This window comes from Eschrichtius robustus, chromosome 3, assembly GCF_028021215.1.
Source record: "Eschrichtius robustus isolate mEscRob2 chromosome 3, mEscRob2.pri, whole genome shotgun sequence".
NCBI classification, from domain to species: Eukaryota; Metazoa; Chordata; class Mammalia; order Artiodactyla; family Eschrichtiidae; genus Eschrichtius; species Eschrichtius robustus.
Genome location: NC_090826.1, coordinates 23,179,978 through 23,196,677, shown reverse-complemented (window position 1 = coordinate 23,196,677; position 16,700 = coordinate 23,179,978). Strand labels below are relative to the sequence as shown.

General features: G+C 48.4%; 1 protein-coding gene and 1 non-coding gene across 4 annotated transcripts in view; both read left to right on the top strand.

The window, feature by feature from the left end:
• The first annotated feature begins 339 nt into the window (after positions 1 to 339).
• MECR (mitochondrial trans-2-enoyl-CoA reductase) overlaps positions 340 to 16,700 on the top strand; it is a 31,497-nt gene continuing 15,136 nt past the window's right edge. The window contains exons 1-3 of one of the 3 annotated variants that reach the window (XM_068539326.1): positions 340 to 557; positions 13,050 to 13,147; positions 13,611 to 13,742. In XM_068539326.1, coding sequence (XP_068395427.1) covers positions 340 to 557; positions 13,050 to 13,147; positions 13,611 to 13,742 — 448 coding nt within the window. Of the gene's footprint in view, positions 558 to 9,509; positions 9,578 to 13,049; positions 13,148 to 13,610; positions 13,743 to 16,700 lie in introns of those variants that run through there. The other 2 variants (XM_068539327.1, XM_068539328.1) reach the window with 2 other exon arrangements.
• LOC137763130 (U6 spliceosomal RNA) lies at positions 2,105 to 2,208 on the top strand. The gene has a single exon (XR_011073698.1). It is a non-coding gene; the product is annotated as a U6 spliceosomal RNA (small nuclear RNA).

Genomic DNA, 16,700 nt, shown 5'->3' with positions numbered 1-16,700 from the left:
CTTAAAGGGCCTGGCAGAGTGAACACTCAAATGGTGGAGAGGAGGAGAAACTGAGGCCAGAGAAGGTGAAATGTCTTCCCCTCCCCAAGTCAAACACCAAATCGCAGACCATAGACACAGCCTTATGCCAGTCTCAGATGCTCCTAGTTAGGAGTTCAACTCTGGCAGGCTCAGAATCTCCGAGACTCCCTTAAGTCCCTCCACCGACCAGGCCTCACTCCTCAGTCCGTCTCAACAAGCGCCACCGCGCGGACCGCGGAGGAAGAGGACGGCCTTCTAAAAGAAGCAAAGGGCGTGGTCACGCGACGGGGCGGGGCGCAGGCGCGAGGTCGCTGGAAGATGACGTATCTCTCAGCGTCCGGCTCTGAGTTAACCGGAGGGAGCATGTGGGTCTGCGGGGCGCTCGGGGCGCGAATCCCGGCTCAGCTACGGCGGCGGCTGTTCCCCGCGTCCCGCCGCCGCCGGCCTGCTGCCGCCGCCTTCTCCGCATCTGCCGAGCCCTCCCGGGTCCGGGCGCTGGTCTATGAGCACCACGGGGACCCAGCCAAGGTCGTCGAGTAAGACACCGCGCCGAAATGGGGCAAGGGAGCTCGGGTTCCTGGAGGGTTTTAAGATGGGCTGTGGAAAATGGGGACTGGAAAGGGAGGGACAAGTCCCGAGGAGGAAGGCAGCGAATAATAGGACCGAAACTGTAGCCAGGGCGTGTGTGGTAGCTCAGAAAGTCGGTGCTTGGAAGTTGAAAACCCGAGAGGCACAGTTATAATTGTAGTAATGGCTGACGTTCATTGATCCTGTACTGTGTGTCGGGCAATCCCTGTGTAAATGGATGCTCTCATTTAATCGTCACAACAACCTTTTGGATGAGGTACTTGATTTAGCCCCGTTTTGCAGATGAGAAAATGGAAGCATGGGAAGTAAAATCACTTGTCCAAGGTCACACAAGCCAGTAAGTGGCAGAGTCGGAATTTTTGAACCCAGGTCTGTCTGACTGGCCTACGTGAGTTCCTACGCTCTATTATATTATGGAAGGAATTTTCAGAATACTTTTTCGTCCATTTGGATCTTCACATCTCAGAAAGTAGGTCAGAGATCATTGTTTCCATTTTACAGAAGGCAGGGGACTTGTCCAAAGTGATACAGCTAATGAAGATTGGAACAGAGACAGGGATCCGTGGCTTCTGAGTCCTGTCCCGTGTGATTTCCTCTCCACTGCGCTGTGTATGTGCCTTTAGTTAAAAAGAGATCCTGTTTTGGAGCCATACAGACCTAAAGTCAAATACAGGCTCAGCCTCTTAGTAGCTGTTTGATCTTGGACAAGTCACTCGGCCCTTGTTACTTTTATGATTATGTCCTAAAATTCTGTTGGATCTTAACCCATGATTTTCACATGTGGCTCATAAAAACAGTATGTGAATTTTCAACGATTATAAATCTGCACATAAGTGATTATAGTCATTCAAAAGCTAGTAGGGTCACTAGTGGCGCTAGGGCAAAAGCATGGGTCTGGAATCAGAAGACCTGGGGTCAAATCCTTGCCTTCCTGTCCTAGCTGTGTGTGTTTGGCAAGTTACTGAGATTCTCTAAGCCTCGGTTTCATCACATTTAAAAATGGAGACAATGTAGTCATAGCTCATAGTGCTAATCAGCTGCAATAAAAGGAATGCTCGTCACCAAAAAACACCTGCATACTCTCCTGCAATCCCTTATTTCCAGCTCTTTGATTCCCAGCAAATGGTTTGATTGTTTTCCAAAGGTCAGGCCGACAAGGAATTATTTTCATGATTAAAATACAGGCTAGAGGGCTTCCCTGGTGGCGCAGTGGTTAAGAATCCGCCTGCAAATTCAGGGGACACGGGTTTGAGCCCTGGTCCGGGCAGATCCCACATGCCGCGGAGCAACTAAGCCCGTGTGCCACAACTACTGAGCCTGCACTCTAGAGCCCGTGCACCACAACTACGGAGCCCACGTGCCACAACTACTGAAGCCCGTGCTCTGCAACAAGAGAAGCCACCACAATGAGGAGCCCGCACACAGCAAAGAAGACCCAACACAGCCAAAAATAAATAAATAAATAAATTTATTTTTAAAAAAAATACAGGCTAGAGTGCTGGCTTCAGCAGCACGTATACTAAAATTGGAACGATACAGAGATTGGCATGGTCCCTGTGCAAGGATGATGTGCAAATTTGTGAAGTATTCCATATTTTTACTTAAAAAAAAAAAAATACAAGCAAGATGTTTTGACAGCCGAAGGGGTTAAGCCTCAGATAATTTCATGGTCATGCACTCAGCCTAGCCACATCCACCATTAGAGCAATTGAAAAGAATGTTGAGAAGACACGTCAGTCAATAAACCCCAATTTGTATGTTGATCATAGGTAATAAATCACCATGTTGGGAAGACATCTCCCTGAGGATTGCTGTAATGAGTTGGTAAAGCTCTGATGAACACTCTTTTTCCAGGAGTGCACCCCAAACAGGAACGATGTAGTGCCTCTCTCACAGGCTTGCAGTTTATGCGTCTGGTGCAGGACCTGCCACAAAATAGGAGCTGCAAAAACATTAGTTGAATCTGAATCTAATTTCTGTAATAAGTGCACCTTTTATTGAGTTCTGTGGTGATGAGGAAGGCATCTCCAATGTGCAGGGACCCTGAGAAAAGGCATGGGAAGGTTAGGCAGCTGAGTGCAGCTGCCTCCTGATTGATTCCCTCCCCTTGGAGAGTCAGGGAAGCTAGAACAGACCGGTCTGGTTGCAGATGCCACTTAGGAAAAAAAGACAACTTGTCTCCTTGTGTGGAACCCTGATAATTTCCAGGAAGTTCAAGACGTGATACTTCCACGAAGCATTGTATTCAAGCTTGGCCTCACATCTCAGTCACCTGTGGCACTTATGGAAACTATGTATTCCCAGGTGCCACTCCCTAGGTACTTAGTGGGTCTAGAACAGCCCTAAACATCTGAGTTTTTAAAGCTCTCCAAGTGACTCTGATGCCTAGGCCAGGGTTGAAAACCATTGCCCTGTGGATACGGATTGTCAGGCACGCAGTAATTCTCTCTGCCCCTGAAGGGCAGCTTTCCCTCCTGACCCAGATTCAGGTGACCTGACTTGTTCGTGTATGGACTGAGGCCAGAGGCTGGGATTCTCTTCTTTGTAGTCATGTCTTAGGTGGTTTAGGGTAACCACGCTGTCACAGAAAGAATCAGGTGTCCTTTAAACATCCTGGTGACTGGATGTGTCAGGTTACACCAGGTGGGGTCGTGGTGTCTGAGCAGAGTCCGGGCAGAGTATTCCCCGACCTGCTGTGGTTTGCGATACTTGCACTGTGGGCGGAGCTCTGGGAACAGCAGGGAGGGAAGGAGGAAGAGTCTGCTCAGATCTGAGAGGTTGCAGAACTCCTCAGAATGAGGCCTCCAGGGGCCTCCTGTTCTTGTGTCAACATTCTGAATGTCCCTCTCTTCATTCCTCTTGGCCCCAAACATTCCAGCTGTTCTCTACTAAGGCCTTTTCCTTTGGTCTCTTAGAGTTTCTTTCTTTTATGCCCAAACTGAATCCCCTAAATAAGCACTTGGGCCTTTTTCATGTAAAGAATTGAACTGCTGACCTAAATGAAGCAAGACTGCAGGAGAAAATTACAAAGATGGGAGAATTACAAACATTCCAGAAATTTCAGAGGTCCCCATGACCATCACCCTCATGCAGAGTTCTGGATTCTCTATCACATAATTCCCAGAAACTCCAATGTCCTCTTTCCTTTTGTTCCTGGAAGTCCCATTTTAGAACTTAATGTTCTCTGGATCTTGTGGTAAAAACAGCTCTCATTTATTGTGTACCTACCATGCAGCAGGCATTGGGCTAAGTTCTCCACGTATATTATGGATTTTAAAAATCACAGTAGGGACTTCCCTGGTGGCGCAGTGGTTAAGAATCCACCTGCCAATGCAGAGGATATGGGTTCAAGCCCTGATCTGGGAAGATCCCACATGCCACAGAGCAACTAAGCCCGTGCGCCACAACTACTGAGCCCGTGAGCCACAACTACTGAGCCCGTGAGCCACAACTACTGAAGCCCGTGCACCTAGAGCCTGTGCTCCGCAACAAGAGAAGCCCACGCACCACAACGAAGAGTAGCCCCCGCTCACTGCAAGTAGAGGAAGCCCGCGCGCAGCAACGAAGACCCAACGCAGCCAAAAATAAATAAATAGAATAAATAAATTTATTTTTTAAAATTAAATTTAAAAAATAAATAAATAAAAATCACAGTAACCCAGTTTGCTCATTGCTATCACTATTTTACAGATAAGAGAGCTGAGGCTCAAGACACTTGAAAGTCACTCGCCCAAGATCATACAACTAGGATGTCCCTTCTTTACTAAAGGTCCATGATATAGACATAGGCCTGAAGAAACAATGACAGTCATCTCAAATGTTTTTTGAGCATGAGATGGAGTATAAAACTGGGAAGAAGGTAGGTCAGAAGAGAAGGTGGAATTCTAGGTCATTCAGGTGACCCCAAGTCTCTGCTCTTCATAGGAAGCGCAGCCCCCTCCCCACCCCCAGGGAAGATGGTAGGAATGCTGTCCTCTGTCTTGTCCCCTTTTCAGGATCCTGACGCTTTCATAAAACAGCATCCTAGTCATCATGTCTTTCTCACCTGCCTGCTGCTAGCACAGAATGAAATGAAGCTGTGAAACCTTTGGCCCAACACCCATTCTGTCTTAGCCAGATGGAATTTGGGGGAGCAGGTGGTGGGGACCCAGACTGTATAGGTGGTGAGTTCTCACTGTAGGGCACTGTTTACTCTCAGGGGATTTCTTCTTTTTACAGTTGATGTCAGTGTTTAAAACCAAAACTCTGTGCAAGTGACTTGGTTTTTAAACCAGAGTTACAGTACTTTGAAAAAAAAATTTAGCATTCTGGTTTGGCACCCTAAGAACTGGGATTTGTTTGCTTGTTTGTCTCCTGGAGCTATTTTCTGTGGTCATGAATGAAAGAGGAGAGGACAGAACTCATTGTGCACCTACCATGTAAGCCAGCATTTATTCTTTGAGGGCCTACTAAGCGCTAGGTACTGAAGGTGCAGAGATTGATAATCTGTGGCCTTTGCCCTCAAGGAGCTCACACTGTAGTCCAGGAGATGGTCCAGGGGGTAAATGCTATGATATCTATGTTTAGAGTCTGTGGACACCCAGAAGACGAGCACCCGACCCTACCCCCTCGGGGTGGTCAGAATGCTTTCTCTGAAGACATGAGGTCTAAGTTGAGTCCCCCAGAAGATCAGGTGAGCCATATACAAGGAGGGAAAGTAGAAGAACCTGCATGGGCAGAAGCCCAGAGGGAAGAGAAAATGTGGTGTGTCTGACTAAGGAATATTTGTTGGGCACCCTCATATGTGATCTTTGAGGGAGGAATCTGTGGAAACAGGCTCAGGAGGGACGAGCCTGAGGTCACAGGATTCAGACTCAAGCTGGATTTCACATCCTGTGACACCGTTACATTACCTTCCCTCTGGACTTCACATGACGTGGCCGGGTTTGGGGCCCAGCCCTTCTACCCTCTTTTCCTCATTCTTGCCTCTGAGGGTGAAACTTGACGGCACACCTCTGAGGGATTGCACGGTAGACGGGGGTTTCCCAACGTGCAGAGTGTCTGGGAGGAAGTTCTTACCATCCGGCCCTCTCCCAGCAGCTCCTGCAAGCACGCTGGCGTGATTCCAGGTCTTTCCCACCCTGGATGGCGTGGGAAGGGTCTTCATTTTAGAGAAGGAAAAGCAAAGATAACATGAGGCTAATGTGTGGCTCAAGGGGTGTCATTGGGGACCACCTGCAAGAGCACCGGCCTGGCTTCTAGTCCCACCCACGCCACTCATTGTTAGAATGAGGACATCACTGCAGTCTCCATTCTTTTCAGTTTTTTTTGTTGTTGTTGTTTTGTTTTGTTTTAGGGGGGGTGTTTTTTATTGAAGTATAGTTGATTTACAATGTTGTGTTAGTTTCTGGTGTACAGCAAAGTGATTCAGTTATATATACATATTCTTTTTCATATTCTTTTTCATTATAGTTTATTACAGGATACTGAATATAGTTTCCTGTGCTATTCCATTCTTTTCATTTATTTTTTGATAAAAGAAAGGGGTTGACCAAGGTCAGCGGCGGTAAACATGGGAATGCGTGCCATCCCCCCGCCCTGTCTTCTGTGCCAGTGACAAATCTTCACAGCTCCCTTTTCTGTGTACCTCAAAACCTACACACCTCTCTGCCTCATTCTCCCCAAACAACACTTTTTCCTGCCAAGACAAGATGAGGCCTCAGCATCCTTCTCAACATTACCCTGCAGCCGTGGAAATGGTTCTGAGGCTTGAGTCCTCTGATCCAACAATTGTCTAGCTCCGACAAGTCTGTGAAGCTGAAGCAGGCGTCGGACTGCCTGCTCGCCAGTGTTTGCTCCAGGGAGCAACGATGTGACTTGAAGTAAGGGGTCCTGGGCACAAGATTTCACCAAGGGCCCCCTTTGCCATTGGTTAGTTACACGATCAGAGGCCCACCAGGCAGGGGCTGCATGGTCGTCATCCTACCCGTCAAAGAGAAAAGCAGCTGCAGGCAGGGCCTCTGCCCCCTGCTGTGGCCCAGTCTTGCTCTCTGAGGCAGCAAGGAGGGTTAGGCCTCAGCAGACTAAGCAACACTCTCTGCAGCTCCCTTCAAGCAAGTTTCCTGATGTTAGGAGATGTAGAATATTATGGGGCTTGCAACCTTTCTGGTAATCTTAGTTGAGGAAAGTAGGAGATTGAGAGGGTAGGGAGAGGGTTTCTTTGCCAACCCTGGGTAGAAACTTCCAGAAGTTGCCGTCTGTCTCTGATTCCCTTGCATTCAAAGCGATTGTGCTACAGAACAAAAAGTCCTGAATGGTGGGAAGGCAAGATGACTTGGAGGCAGAGAACCCGGAAGAGGCGCAGGGAGGCAAGCGGGAGTGTCCGCACACCACGAAGAAACACAGAACCCGTGAGCTTTGCCCAGGAAAGGCAAAGAGCCCAGGACTCCATGAGAACCCCACCAGCTGTGGCCACCAGCATCCCCTGCTGGGGGGCGAGCTGGAGAACTTCATTCCTCCACAGTTGCCCAGTTGTGCCCTGCTTATTAATGATTAATCAAATGCCAGAACAGTGTACCTAGCACGCCCAGCACTTCACTAAATCACAGAAGGCGGCTTGTTTGTGACCATGGGGACTGCAGACAGACCTGGGAGAGCCACGTAAGACATCAGTTACCTTCCCCCAGTGCCCTGTGTTGGAACGCACATTCTTGGCTCTCTGTAATGAGCAGAGGAGAAAGTCTCTGTGGCCCATGACAACTCTTCCTGCGCAAAATGACAAGTGACCACTTTGAGGTGATTGAGTGGAAGATGCAAGATAAGTACAAATGGTTGCTAATTAAATGCGGAAGGCAGGAAAGATATCTTAGCAGAGCTGGCTGATGCCCGCCTTACACAGCCAGTATAACTGAGCCAGGCCCCAGAGTACTGGCCTCTTTTTCCCCCCTCTCAAAAGGCTCTTTCTTCTGCCTGCTTTTGTCTCCCTTGTCGTTCATATGGCATCACAGGTGTACAGCCTTTGCCTCAAAGGAGCCATTGTGACCTTATCCAGTGTGGGATCTGTCGAATGAAGGCAGAGGCATCCCTCCGAGTCGCGTGGCGCCACTCCTCACAGGGGAAGGGACTGAACAGTCTTGGGAAAGTGACTTGAGATCCAGCCAGGCTGTGTTTGGGTGCCTCCTTTGCACTCCATAACACAGCCACCAGTTCCTTTGGTGAGTTTAAAGCAAAAAAAAAAACAAAGAAGAAATTGCTATCATTACACCCGAGGTCCAACTCCTGGAATTCAGACTCGGCCCGGTTTTCCTTCCTGTCTCGGCAGAATGGTATCCTTGACGACGCAGTTAGAACTGTCTGCAGGAACAGTAGTGTGTGGTATTGATGGCATTCCGTGGGGCAGGCTGGGGCTGGTCTCCCTGGTGAGACGCAGCTGGACCAACACACCTCCCGCTGGGCAAGCAGCCTGTGTCAGGCCTGTCCCTGCCCTCACCCACCTCTGTCTGCAGCTTCAAATTTCCGTCTCCTGCCCCACTCCCCTTCCCTCCCACTTCTGTGAATGTCAACTGGTGCAGAGCAGCTAGGCTCCCAGAAGACAAAGAAGAGAACTGGGAGCAGGTTGCAGCCCAGTGCAGCACTTTTCAAACTGCTGTTCGGGGTACTCGGTGTGCTGTGAGGGTAGTGTCCTCAGCTGAGTTAACTCTGGAAACTCTGGATTACACGAAGCCACGTGGGTTTCTTTACTGGAGGACTTCTCAGAGCCTTTATCACTCTAATGTGCAGTTTGAATCTTATAAAGGGAGTTTAGTAGGCAGCGTTTCCCAAAAGTATTGGACCCCAGGGAATACCTATTAATATCTCCCAGGACAGAGGTTCCACACACACAGTGTAGGGGATGCCGGCTTAGTGTTCGACAGTCTGAGCTTTGGAGTCAAGCTTAAGATCAAGTCTTGCCACTTACTAACAGTTTAACCTTGGGCACATTACATAACTTCTCTGAGCTTCAGTTCCCATCTGAAAATTGGGGTGATAGCACCCTCCAGACATTTTGAGGACTCAACAGCGTCTTGCATATGAACGCTAAGCACAGTGTCTGGAGCTTGGTAAGCTGTTAACGGTAGTTATCATTTAATTGTCCAGCCGGATCACCCAGAATAAGTTTATCTACCATCCTAGACTCCACCTACGCGCAGCTGACTCAGCTCTGTGTGTCCAGCGCAGAGCACCCTCTGCTCCATTCCGTACTGCAGGCCACCTGCTTCGGGCTTCAGATGTAACACCTTCCTCCCCCACTCCAAGCCGCTCTTCCTTCCTCCTATCTCAACATCCAGTTGCCCAAGCCTGCAACTTGGGCTATCAGCCATGATGATGGCCCTCCAGCCATCAAAGACTCCCCAGCCACCCGCATGGAGTCAGTCACCAAGTGATATCAATGCCACTTTTTATTTAAGAGATTCCAGGTTATCAGATCCTTCTCTCCATTCCCACAACTCCAATCTAGACTGCACCTGTGCCTGGCCTACCATCAGGTCGGATTCTTTACCATTCCCTCTGGCAGGAAATCCTTCCTTTCTCTCAGTCCACCCCATAAACTCCTGTTTATCCTTCAAGCTCCAGCTAAGATATCACGCCTTCCGAAGTCCCTTTGGTAACCCTTTGCTCTCCTTCCGGCTGGTCACACACTCAGTCGGCTTTAGCACTACAAGCGCCCTCCCAGTGTTTCCACATGTGAGTCCCCACACCATCAATCTCCTGGGCAGGAGATACTATTTTTTTCATCTTTAAAGCCCTTGGCACAGTCCCTGGCACTTAGTAGGACTGTTGATAAATATTTGTTTAATTAAATTTACTTGAATTTTCCAAAAAGTTGCCATCTTCCTTTGAGTGATTCATTGATTTTTTTCAGAGGTATAGCCAGCTGTTTCAAAGGTTTCCTTGGATATTCCCACCTCTGACAACAGCTGCCATTTCTTCAGCATCTCCTGTGTATCAGGTACTCTAGCAAGTGCTTTATGTCCATTAACTCACCTAATCCATGAGCTGACTTCTAGTGTTCTCCCATTCCACAGATGAGTACTGTGAGGTTCAGCCAGCTGGTCAATGACTGAGGTAGGATTCACACCCAGGACTGCCTGTTTCACTCCAAATCCATGCTCTACCCTTCATCTATGAACTGAGATCTACCTGTATTCTTATCCTGACCACGGTCATCTAGATTTTTAAGAATTACAATAAGAATTACAAACGTACTGCAAATTTGATCTGCACTCTCCTGTGAGGAAAAGAGGCATGGGTTTTTGCTTAGATTGAACTCCCTTAAGGATAATCTCCGTTTTCATTTGCACCCATCGTTCAGGGGTATTTTCCTAAACAGCCCAGGACCAGGGAGAGCAATTACCAGCCTCAGTAGCTAAGTCCCTGGCGTGTGAGCCCCTCCCCTGACTCCCTGACTGTCACTTTTGCACCACATTTTCTCACTAAAGAGGAAAATGGGATAATTTCTTTAAGAAGCGTTCTCCAGCACTGTTGTGGTCCCAGATGCTGTGCTGAACACTGAGTTAAGACTAAAAGTTCTCTGCCCTCCGTGAGCTTACAGCCTAGTAGGGAGACAACACACATTCTGACTTTAAAACTCAGTGATAAGTAAAAAGTACCCTGAACTGAGTCTGAAAGACCTGGATTCAAATCCGAATTCATATCTGCACTCCAAAATCCAGAAAGCTCTGAAAACTAGCAGTTTTGTTTTTTCATAACTCATTTGGAGGCAAAACCTAATCTGGAGTGAAGTTTTTATATGGTCACTGTTCAACCCACTTAGTGTGAATATTCCTACTTTTTGCTTCAGGAACAATGTGTCTGATGGGAGTGCTGCCCATCCCCCAGGGAGAGGTGCAGATAACACACGGGCCTGAACTCTGGAGGACATCCGGCCCCAGGGGTTGGAAAAGGCATGTGAACTTATGCTTTGTGATCAGTTGAAGAAAGTGTATGAAAAGACTTCATAAACTAGATGGTCTTAAATGGCATAGTCACCCCATCTGTGTAATGGGAGCACTGAGGGTGGAGCAAGTGATTTTTTTCAGGGCCAAGAAGAGGGTCAAAAGATGCTTTAGGGGGAGTAAAATTTCAGCCAGGTCCTAAAGGGTGGGTTCAATTTCTCACTTTGCAGAGAAGCTGTGGAAAAGGAATTCTGGGCTGAGGGAAGAGCGTGTAGAAAATGTGCAGGAAAAAATGTCTTTATGTAGCTTGAGCATGTGGACTCTGTCAGCTTACAGAAGAACTCTGATTATCTGTCAAACTGCGAGAGAGAAGCGGTACAGATAATATAAAGGGGCAGCTCGTCCACAATCCGTTTGCTCTGGGCAGGATTTTTCTCTGGAGTGCAGACTTACATATGTGTTCACAGAGAAACAGTGCCGTCTGGGCTGACGCCTCCCTGCTTATGCTGGTGGGGAGTCTGTGGAGCACCCCCCCTGCCCCCCGGCTCCCCAGGCAGGCCCAGCAAGGGTCAAGGCTGCCCACTACTCCAGGCTTTCTCTTGCAGCCCTCTGCGTGGTGTGGGGTCAGCCCTTCACCAGCCGGCTTCTCTGGCGTCAGACTGCCAGGTTCAAACTGAATCAGCCACTTACGACTTTTGGTGGCCTGAAACAAGTTATTTATTGCGCCTTTGTTCCTCGGCTGTAAAATCAGAATAATATGAAAGCTCACACGGAAAGCACTCAGCTGCATGCCTGACTGGTACATACTCAAACAGTAGTTATTATTATTACGAGGACTCTCCCTCCTCCAGCTATGTATAAATACATACATTCCTTAATACTTAACCTAAAAGGGAAAAAAAAGCCCTTTCTGTATTCTCTCTGCCCTGGTCATCAACTCCTTCCTAGTTAACCATTTTCTGTAGAGAGTGTTTTTACTTTGATTTTTTGCGGCTGTTTCTCAATCATGGTAAAGCATGGCCTCCCTTACTTTGGTCATAATCCAGTACAGGGATTCCCAGGTTGGGTCCCCAGGGGTCCTCGTAGGCAGTCAGAGGGATTCCCATGCTAATTTCAGGTACTGGTTTAGAGCAAGGTAAGTAAGAGAGCCAACTCTGAAAGTGGATAAGCCCCGCCCTGACCAATTCTCTTACTCTGCGTTAAGTTTCATCATCTCCAGGAGCCTTCATTTCCTGCTTGATAGAATGGGAATATACATACTTTCATCACAGGGGTGTTACATCTTAGATTATGTGTTGAAAGCCCTTAGCACAGGACCTGGTGTATAATAAACACCTCACAAATGCCTGCCACAATTATTACTACTAGTACAAGCCATTTCTTAGAAATCACACTTTTACCCCAAGTGGAGCCTCAGGTATAATTAAAAGATCAGATTTCAGCAGGAAGTGGGTGGAATTACATCAGCTTAGTGCAGTGACACTGTTGCCTAATGCTAAGAACCTCTGGTTGGCTTTTATATGTGCCTTTGGTAAGTAAAAATAAGGAGAATTATTAACAAGTACATTTGGGCAGAGAAAAGCACTGCAAACATGAAGTCTTAGAGGTGTGGAGAGAGACAGAAAAGGAATCTCTGATAATTAAAAGTCATGAGGATCCATTGGTCTAATACACTGATCAGTCCTTTCTGGTTGGAAGGTCTCCTTTTATTAAAAAAAAAAAAAAGTGGCACATGGGCATTGCCACTGGGCAGGTTTTACCCATTAACCAACATTCCAGTGGATAAAGACGTTAGTCCCCTGATGTCTACAGCGCACGCACCGTGAGCAAAGGGAGTTACCACACAGGCTTGAAATGGGAAGAGCTCTTGGAAGTGATCAAGTGCAAGTGGGGGTGATGGTGGCATCACCCCCATTTTACAAATGGAGAAATGAAGGCCTAGAGCAGGGAAGAAACCTGCCTGCGGTGACACAGCCATCCTGTGATGGAGTTTCACACCTGAGGCCCGCAGCTCTCCATCCAGCATCCTTTCTGACAGACCAGATCCTCATCAGGAAGGGACGTCCTTCCAGGGGGTGAACCACAGTCACCCAGGGAGTTCTTTCCCAGCTCCATGGGCCATCTCTATTTCCCTCACCACTTGGGGTGCCCCTGATCTGGAGATTCTGATTCAGTAGGTCAGCCCTGGGGCCTGAGAATCCATAATATTAGTATACCAGGTGATTCTTAACATCTCTAACCACTACTAACCCATGCCCACAGGAGTTCTAGCTATTTTCTGCCCTAGAGTGGGTGGCGGAGTGGAAAGGTCACTAGGGACTTTCCACTTGCAGTTAATGAGCATTACCCTGTGTCCTGTACTAATTCCTTATAGCTCCTCTCTCTTTCTTAACAACCCTAATTCCTGGGCACACAATGGCAGCTCAAAAATGTTGCTGCCCGACCTACTTTGGGGAGATGATTTGAGCAAAAGACTCCCTGGCTAGCCTGGCTGACATGAACATCTCTCTCTGGCTTTGTGCTTAGACTGAAGAACCTGGAGCTGGCTGCTGTGGGCAGATCAGACGTCCATGTGAAGATGCTGGCGGCCCCTGTCAATCCATCTGACATTAATATGATCCAAGGTAACCTTGGTTTCTGTGGCTTATGTTAATTGGCTTTTTTGCTTAGCCGCCACCTCGTTTTCATTCCTCCCCAGGTGTGGGTGTGAAATTCCTGTGATTAGCAGCAGCTGTTCTCCAGATGAGCCATCTACAGACTGTGTGAGCCCTCTCTGGCCTCCCCTCCCTGGAATGTGAGGCTTTTTGAGTTAGGAAGATTGCAGCGGGGAGCAGACCAACCCTGTGAAGTGTGCGATATGCTGGGCTCATTTCCTACATTATCTTATCTAATCTTCATAATAACCATGAATCTGAGGTGTATTATCCCCCTTTACAGATGAAGAAGCTCGGGCTCAGAGAGGTTGGTTAGTTACACAGCTGGTCAGAGGCAGAGGCCAGAGCAGGCTGAGGTCTGTCTGACTCCAAAGTCCATGCTCTTTCACTGCCCAAGCTTCATTGGATGATGCTTTGTGCTCTTCTCCCTTAGGCAATTATGGCCTCCTTCCCAAGCTGCCTGCTGTTGGAGGGAATGAAGGTGTTGGACAGGTCATAGCAGTGGGCAGCAGTGTGACCGGGGTGAAGCCAGGAGACTGGGTGATTCCAGCGAATGCTGGTTTGGGTGAGTTTCTCCAGGTGTCTGCAGCTTTTCGTTGTTTCAGATCCTGTTTCACCCGCGTGGTACACGTTTGTTTATTGTCTCTGTAAGTAAGCAGCGCAGGGTTTCTTATTAAGTCCATATACCCACCTCCAGTGGGGATGGAAGCTGGACCAGGAGAGCAGCAGTTCTGTTTCTTTTGCTCAGGAGGTGATACACCTGCTCTCATTACTGTGGGCGCATGTTGATCGGAGCTATGAGTCTCCGAATCCCTACATCTCTAGGGAATGTAGGGTGCAATGGGGAATCAAATAAGACAGCCCCTTCCCTCCAGGAGGTTAAAATCTAATTGAAGAAATCTACAAACCAACAACCTCCATAAAGGGAGTGCTGCAAGTTCACAGGAACCAGAGGGCACTTCCGGCGACTCTGTGTGAGATAGACACAGTCTTAAGGAAAGATCAGGGCTTCATGGAGGAGGCTTCATTGGAAGGGACCTTTGATGGATGAATTTTGGTAGGTGGAGATGCGCCCCAAATTGTGGCATTTAGAGGAAACAAAATGAGCAAAGACACAAAGGTGAGTTTGGGGAAATGGAGGAGAACCCAGTGTAGCCACAGCAGAGGATGAGCATGTGGGGGAGGACTGCAAAAGTGAAGGGGAGGTTACAGAGCAGGTGGGGCCGCCTGGGGAAGGCCCTGCGAAAGCCATGCTGAGAGTTAGGGTTTTCTGTGACATGTGGTAAAGAGTCTTTGGTGAGATTTGTGTTTTAGTACTTGGTCATTTTTGAGGCACAAACATTATACAAATGGATCCTGACAGGAGCCACAAGAGGGAAGCAGGGCTGACATCCATCCCATTGGACATACGAGGAACTGAAACCTAAGAAGAAGCCCTTGTCCAAATGCAAACAGCTAACTAAAAGGAGATCCCCTTGGACTCTTGTCTCCTCCGTTTTTCCGGCTACACTCCAATGGAAGGACCCTTTGGGTTATAACTTGCAGAGAGTCAACTCAAACTTGTTTTGCCAGAAAAGAAGTTAATTGGTTTGTGGAACTGGGAAGTGCAAGAGATGGAAGGCTTCAGGCACAGCTGGATCCAGAAACACCAATGCTATGAAAGCTCTTTCTCTTATTCTCATTAGCTCTCCAATGGGATCTCCCCACACGGTGATATAGGAATAGCAACAAATATTGACCACTCCCTTTGTACCAGGCACTGTTGTAAGCACTTTACCTATATTTACTCAGTCATTCCCACAACATGAGGTAGATACTGTTATCATTCCCATTATGCAGATGAGACTACAGTAAATGTAAAGGATTAAGCAATTTGCCCAAGGTCACCCAGCCAATAAGTGGTGGAGGTAAGATGCAGACCCACTCTGATATATACCTTTCATAGATGGCCACCAGCAGCCTGAGGTTTACATCATCCTGAGAGCAAACGAAGAAGCATGTCCTCCAGAATGTGTCCAATACAACCATATCCATCCCCCAGAAGGGCTCTGACCAGCCCTGTCTGGATCCTTGCCCATCCATGAACCTATCACTAGTGGGTGGGCTTAGGCCACTCCAATTGCCCTGGTTGAGTCTCTTGCCAACCTCTGTGGTATAGAGAGTGAGGCCTTGTGGTCGACAGCCCCAGAGGTTAGGAAGGAGCAGTTCTAGAAAGAAAAATGTACCAAGCAAGAGAAAACAGTACCAGGAGTCTACTAGAAGTTCTTTCCTTCTCTGAGATCAGGGAAGTGCCAAGGATGGCCCCACCCTCTCTGAAAGTCCCCTGGCAGTGAAAGAGCATAGCCAGGTGAGCAAATTGAGATCTGTAAGGATTCACTGGATACTGACTGGTGGTTCGGGCCAGCCCCCGTACAGAGTGAAGGGCACACAACGTGGGTCAGGCAAAGTCTCTGCCCTCAAAGTGCTCTTGGCTGGGAGGGGGAAAAGAGCACTTAATACAGTGCAGTGTAATGAGTGGTGTAATCACAGGATGAACACAAAGGCAAGAGTTCCCTATCTTGGGAAGCATTAGGAAAGGCTTCTCAGAGAAGTGATGCTTGAACTGGGTCTGGAAGACAGTAGAAGTACAGCCAGGGGAGGGAGGGCTTCCCAGGCAGGGAATGCGGCATGGGCAAAGGTGTGGCGATGGGAGAAGGCACGGCACCATCGGCACTGCAGGTAGCTCAGTATGGCTGGGTCATGGGTGGATAGGGGGAAGTGAGATGAGGCTGGAGGGGTCGGCTGGGGCCCGGTAGTGGAGGGCTCGCATCCACCGTCACTGGGGGCCTGATGAAGAGTGAACACGAGGAATGATTTGATCAGATTTGTGCAGTGCAGAGAATGCTCTGGAAGGGCAGAGGGTGGAGGCAGGAAGCCAGTGAGGAGGTGGCTGAGCAATCCACGCTTCAGATGACGAGGGCCTGAGCGAGTAGTGCTGTAGGGCTGGAGAGACGGGGTGGACCTAGAAGCTTGGTGAGATTGGAGAGAATAAAGGACACGTGCCAGGTGTGTACGTAATTGCACGTGTGTTGGGGGGTGATAGCCAGAGCAGGGATTTCTCCCCGGAAGAAAGGTGATTCTTTTAAACCAGGTGCCAGTCGGAGAGGATGGGGATGAGGCTTTTATCATTGTCAGGATGCTAATTAACTCAGTTTATTCAGTAAACATTTTGTGAGCATCTGAGGGTGCCAGGCTCTAACATACAGCAGCGAACAGACATGGTCTTTCTTCTAGTGAAGACTGCCGTTTAGTAGAGTAGCAGTCATTAAAGAGATAAGTCCTCAACTGGCCAGATCTTGGGCATTTTTCATGCACTGGGCTACTCAGCTGCTGCTGCGCCTGTAGCCAGCTTTTTCCCACATGCAACCAGTCCCAAGGGAGACAGAGCCAGCTAATGTGCGAACTGGCTTTCTCATTGAAAACACTCAAAGCCCCCTGAGGCAGCATGGGGCATAGCAAGCACTGGCCTGGGAATGAGATACAG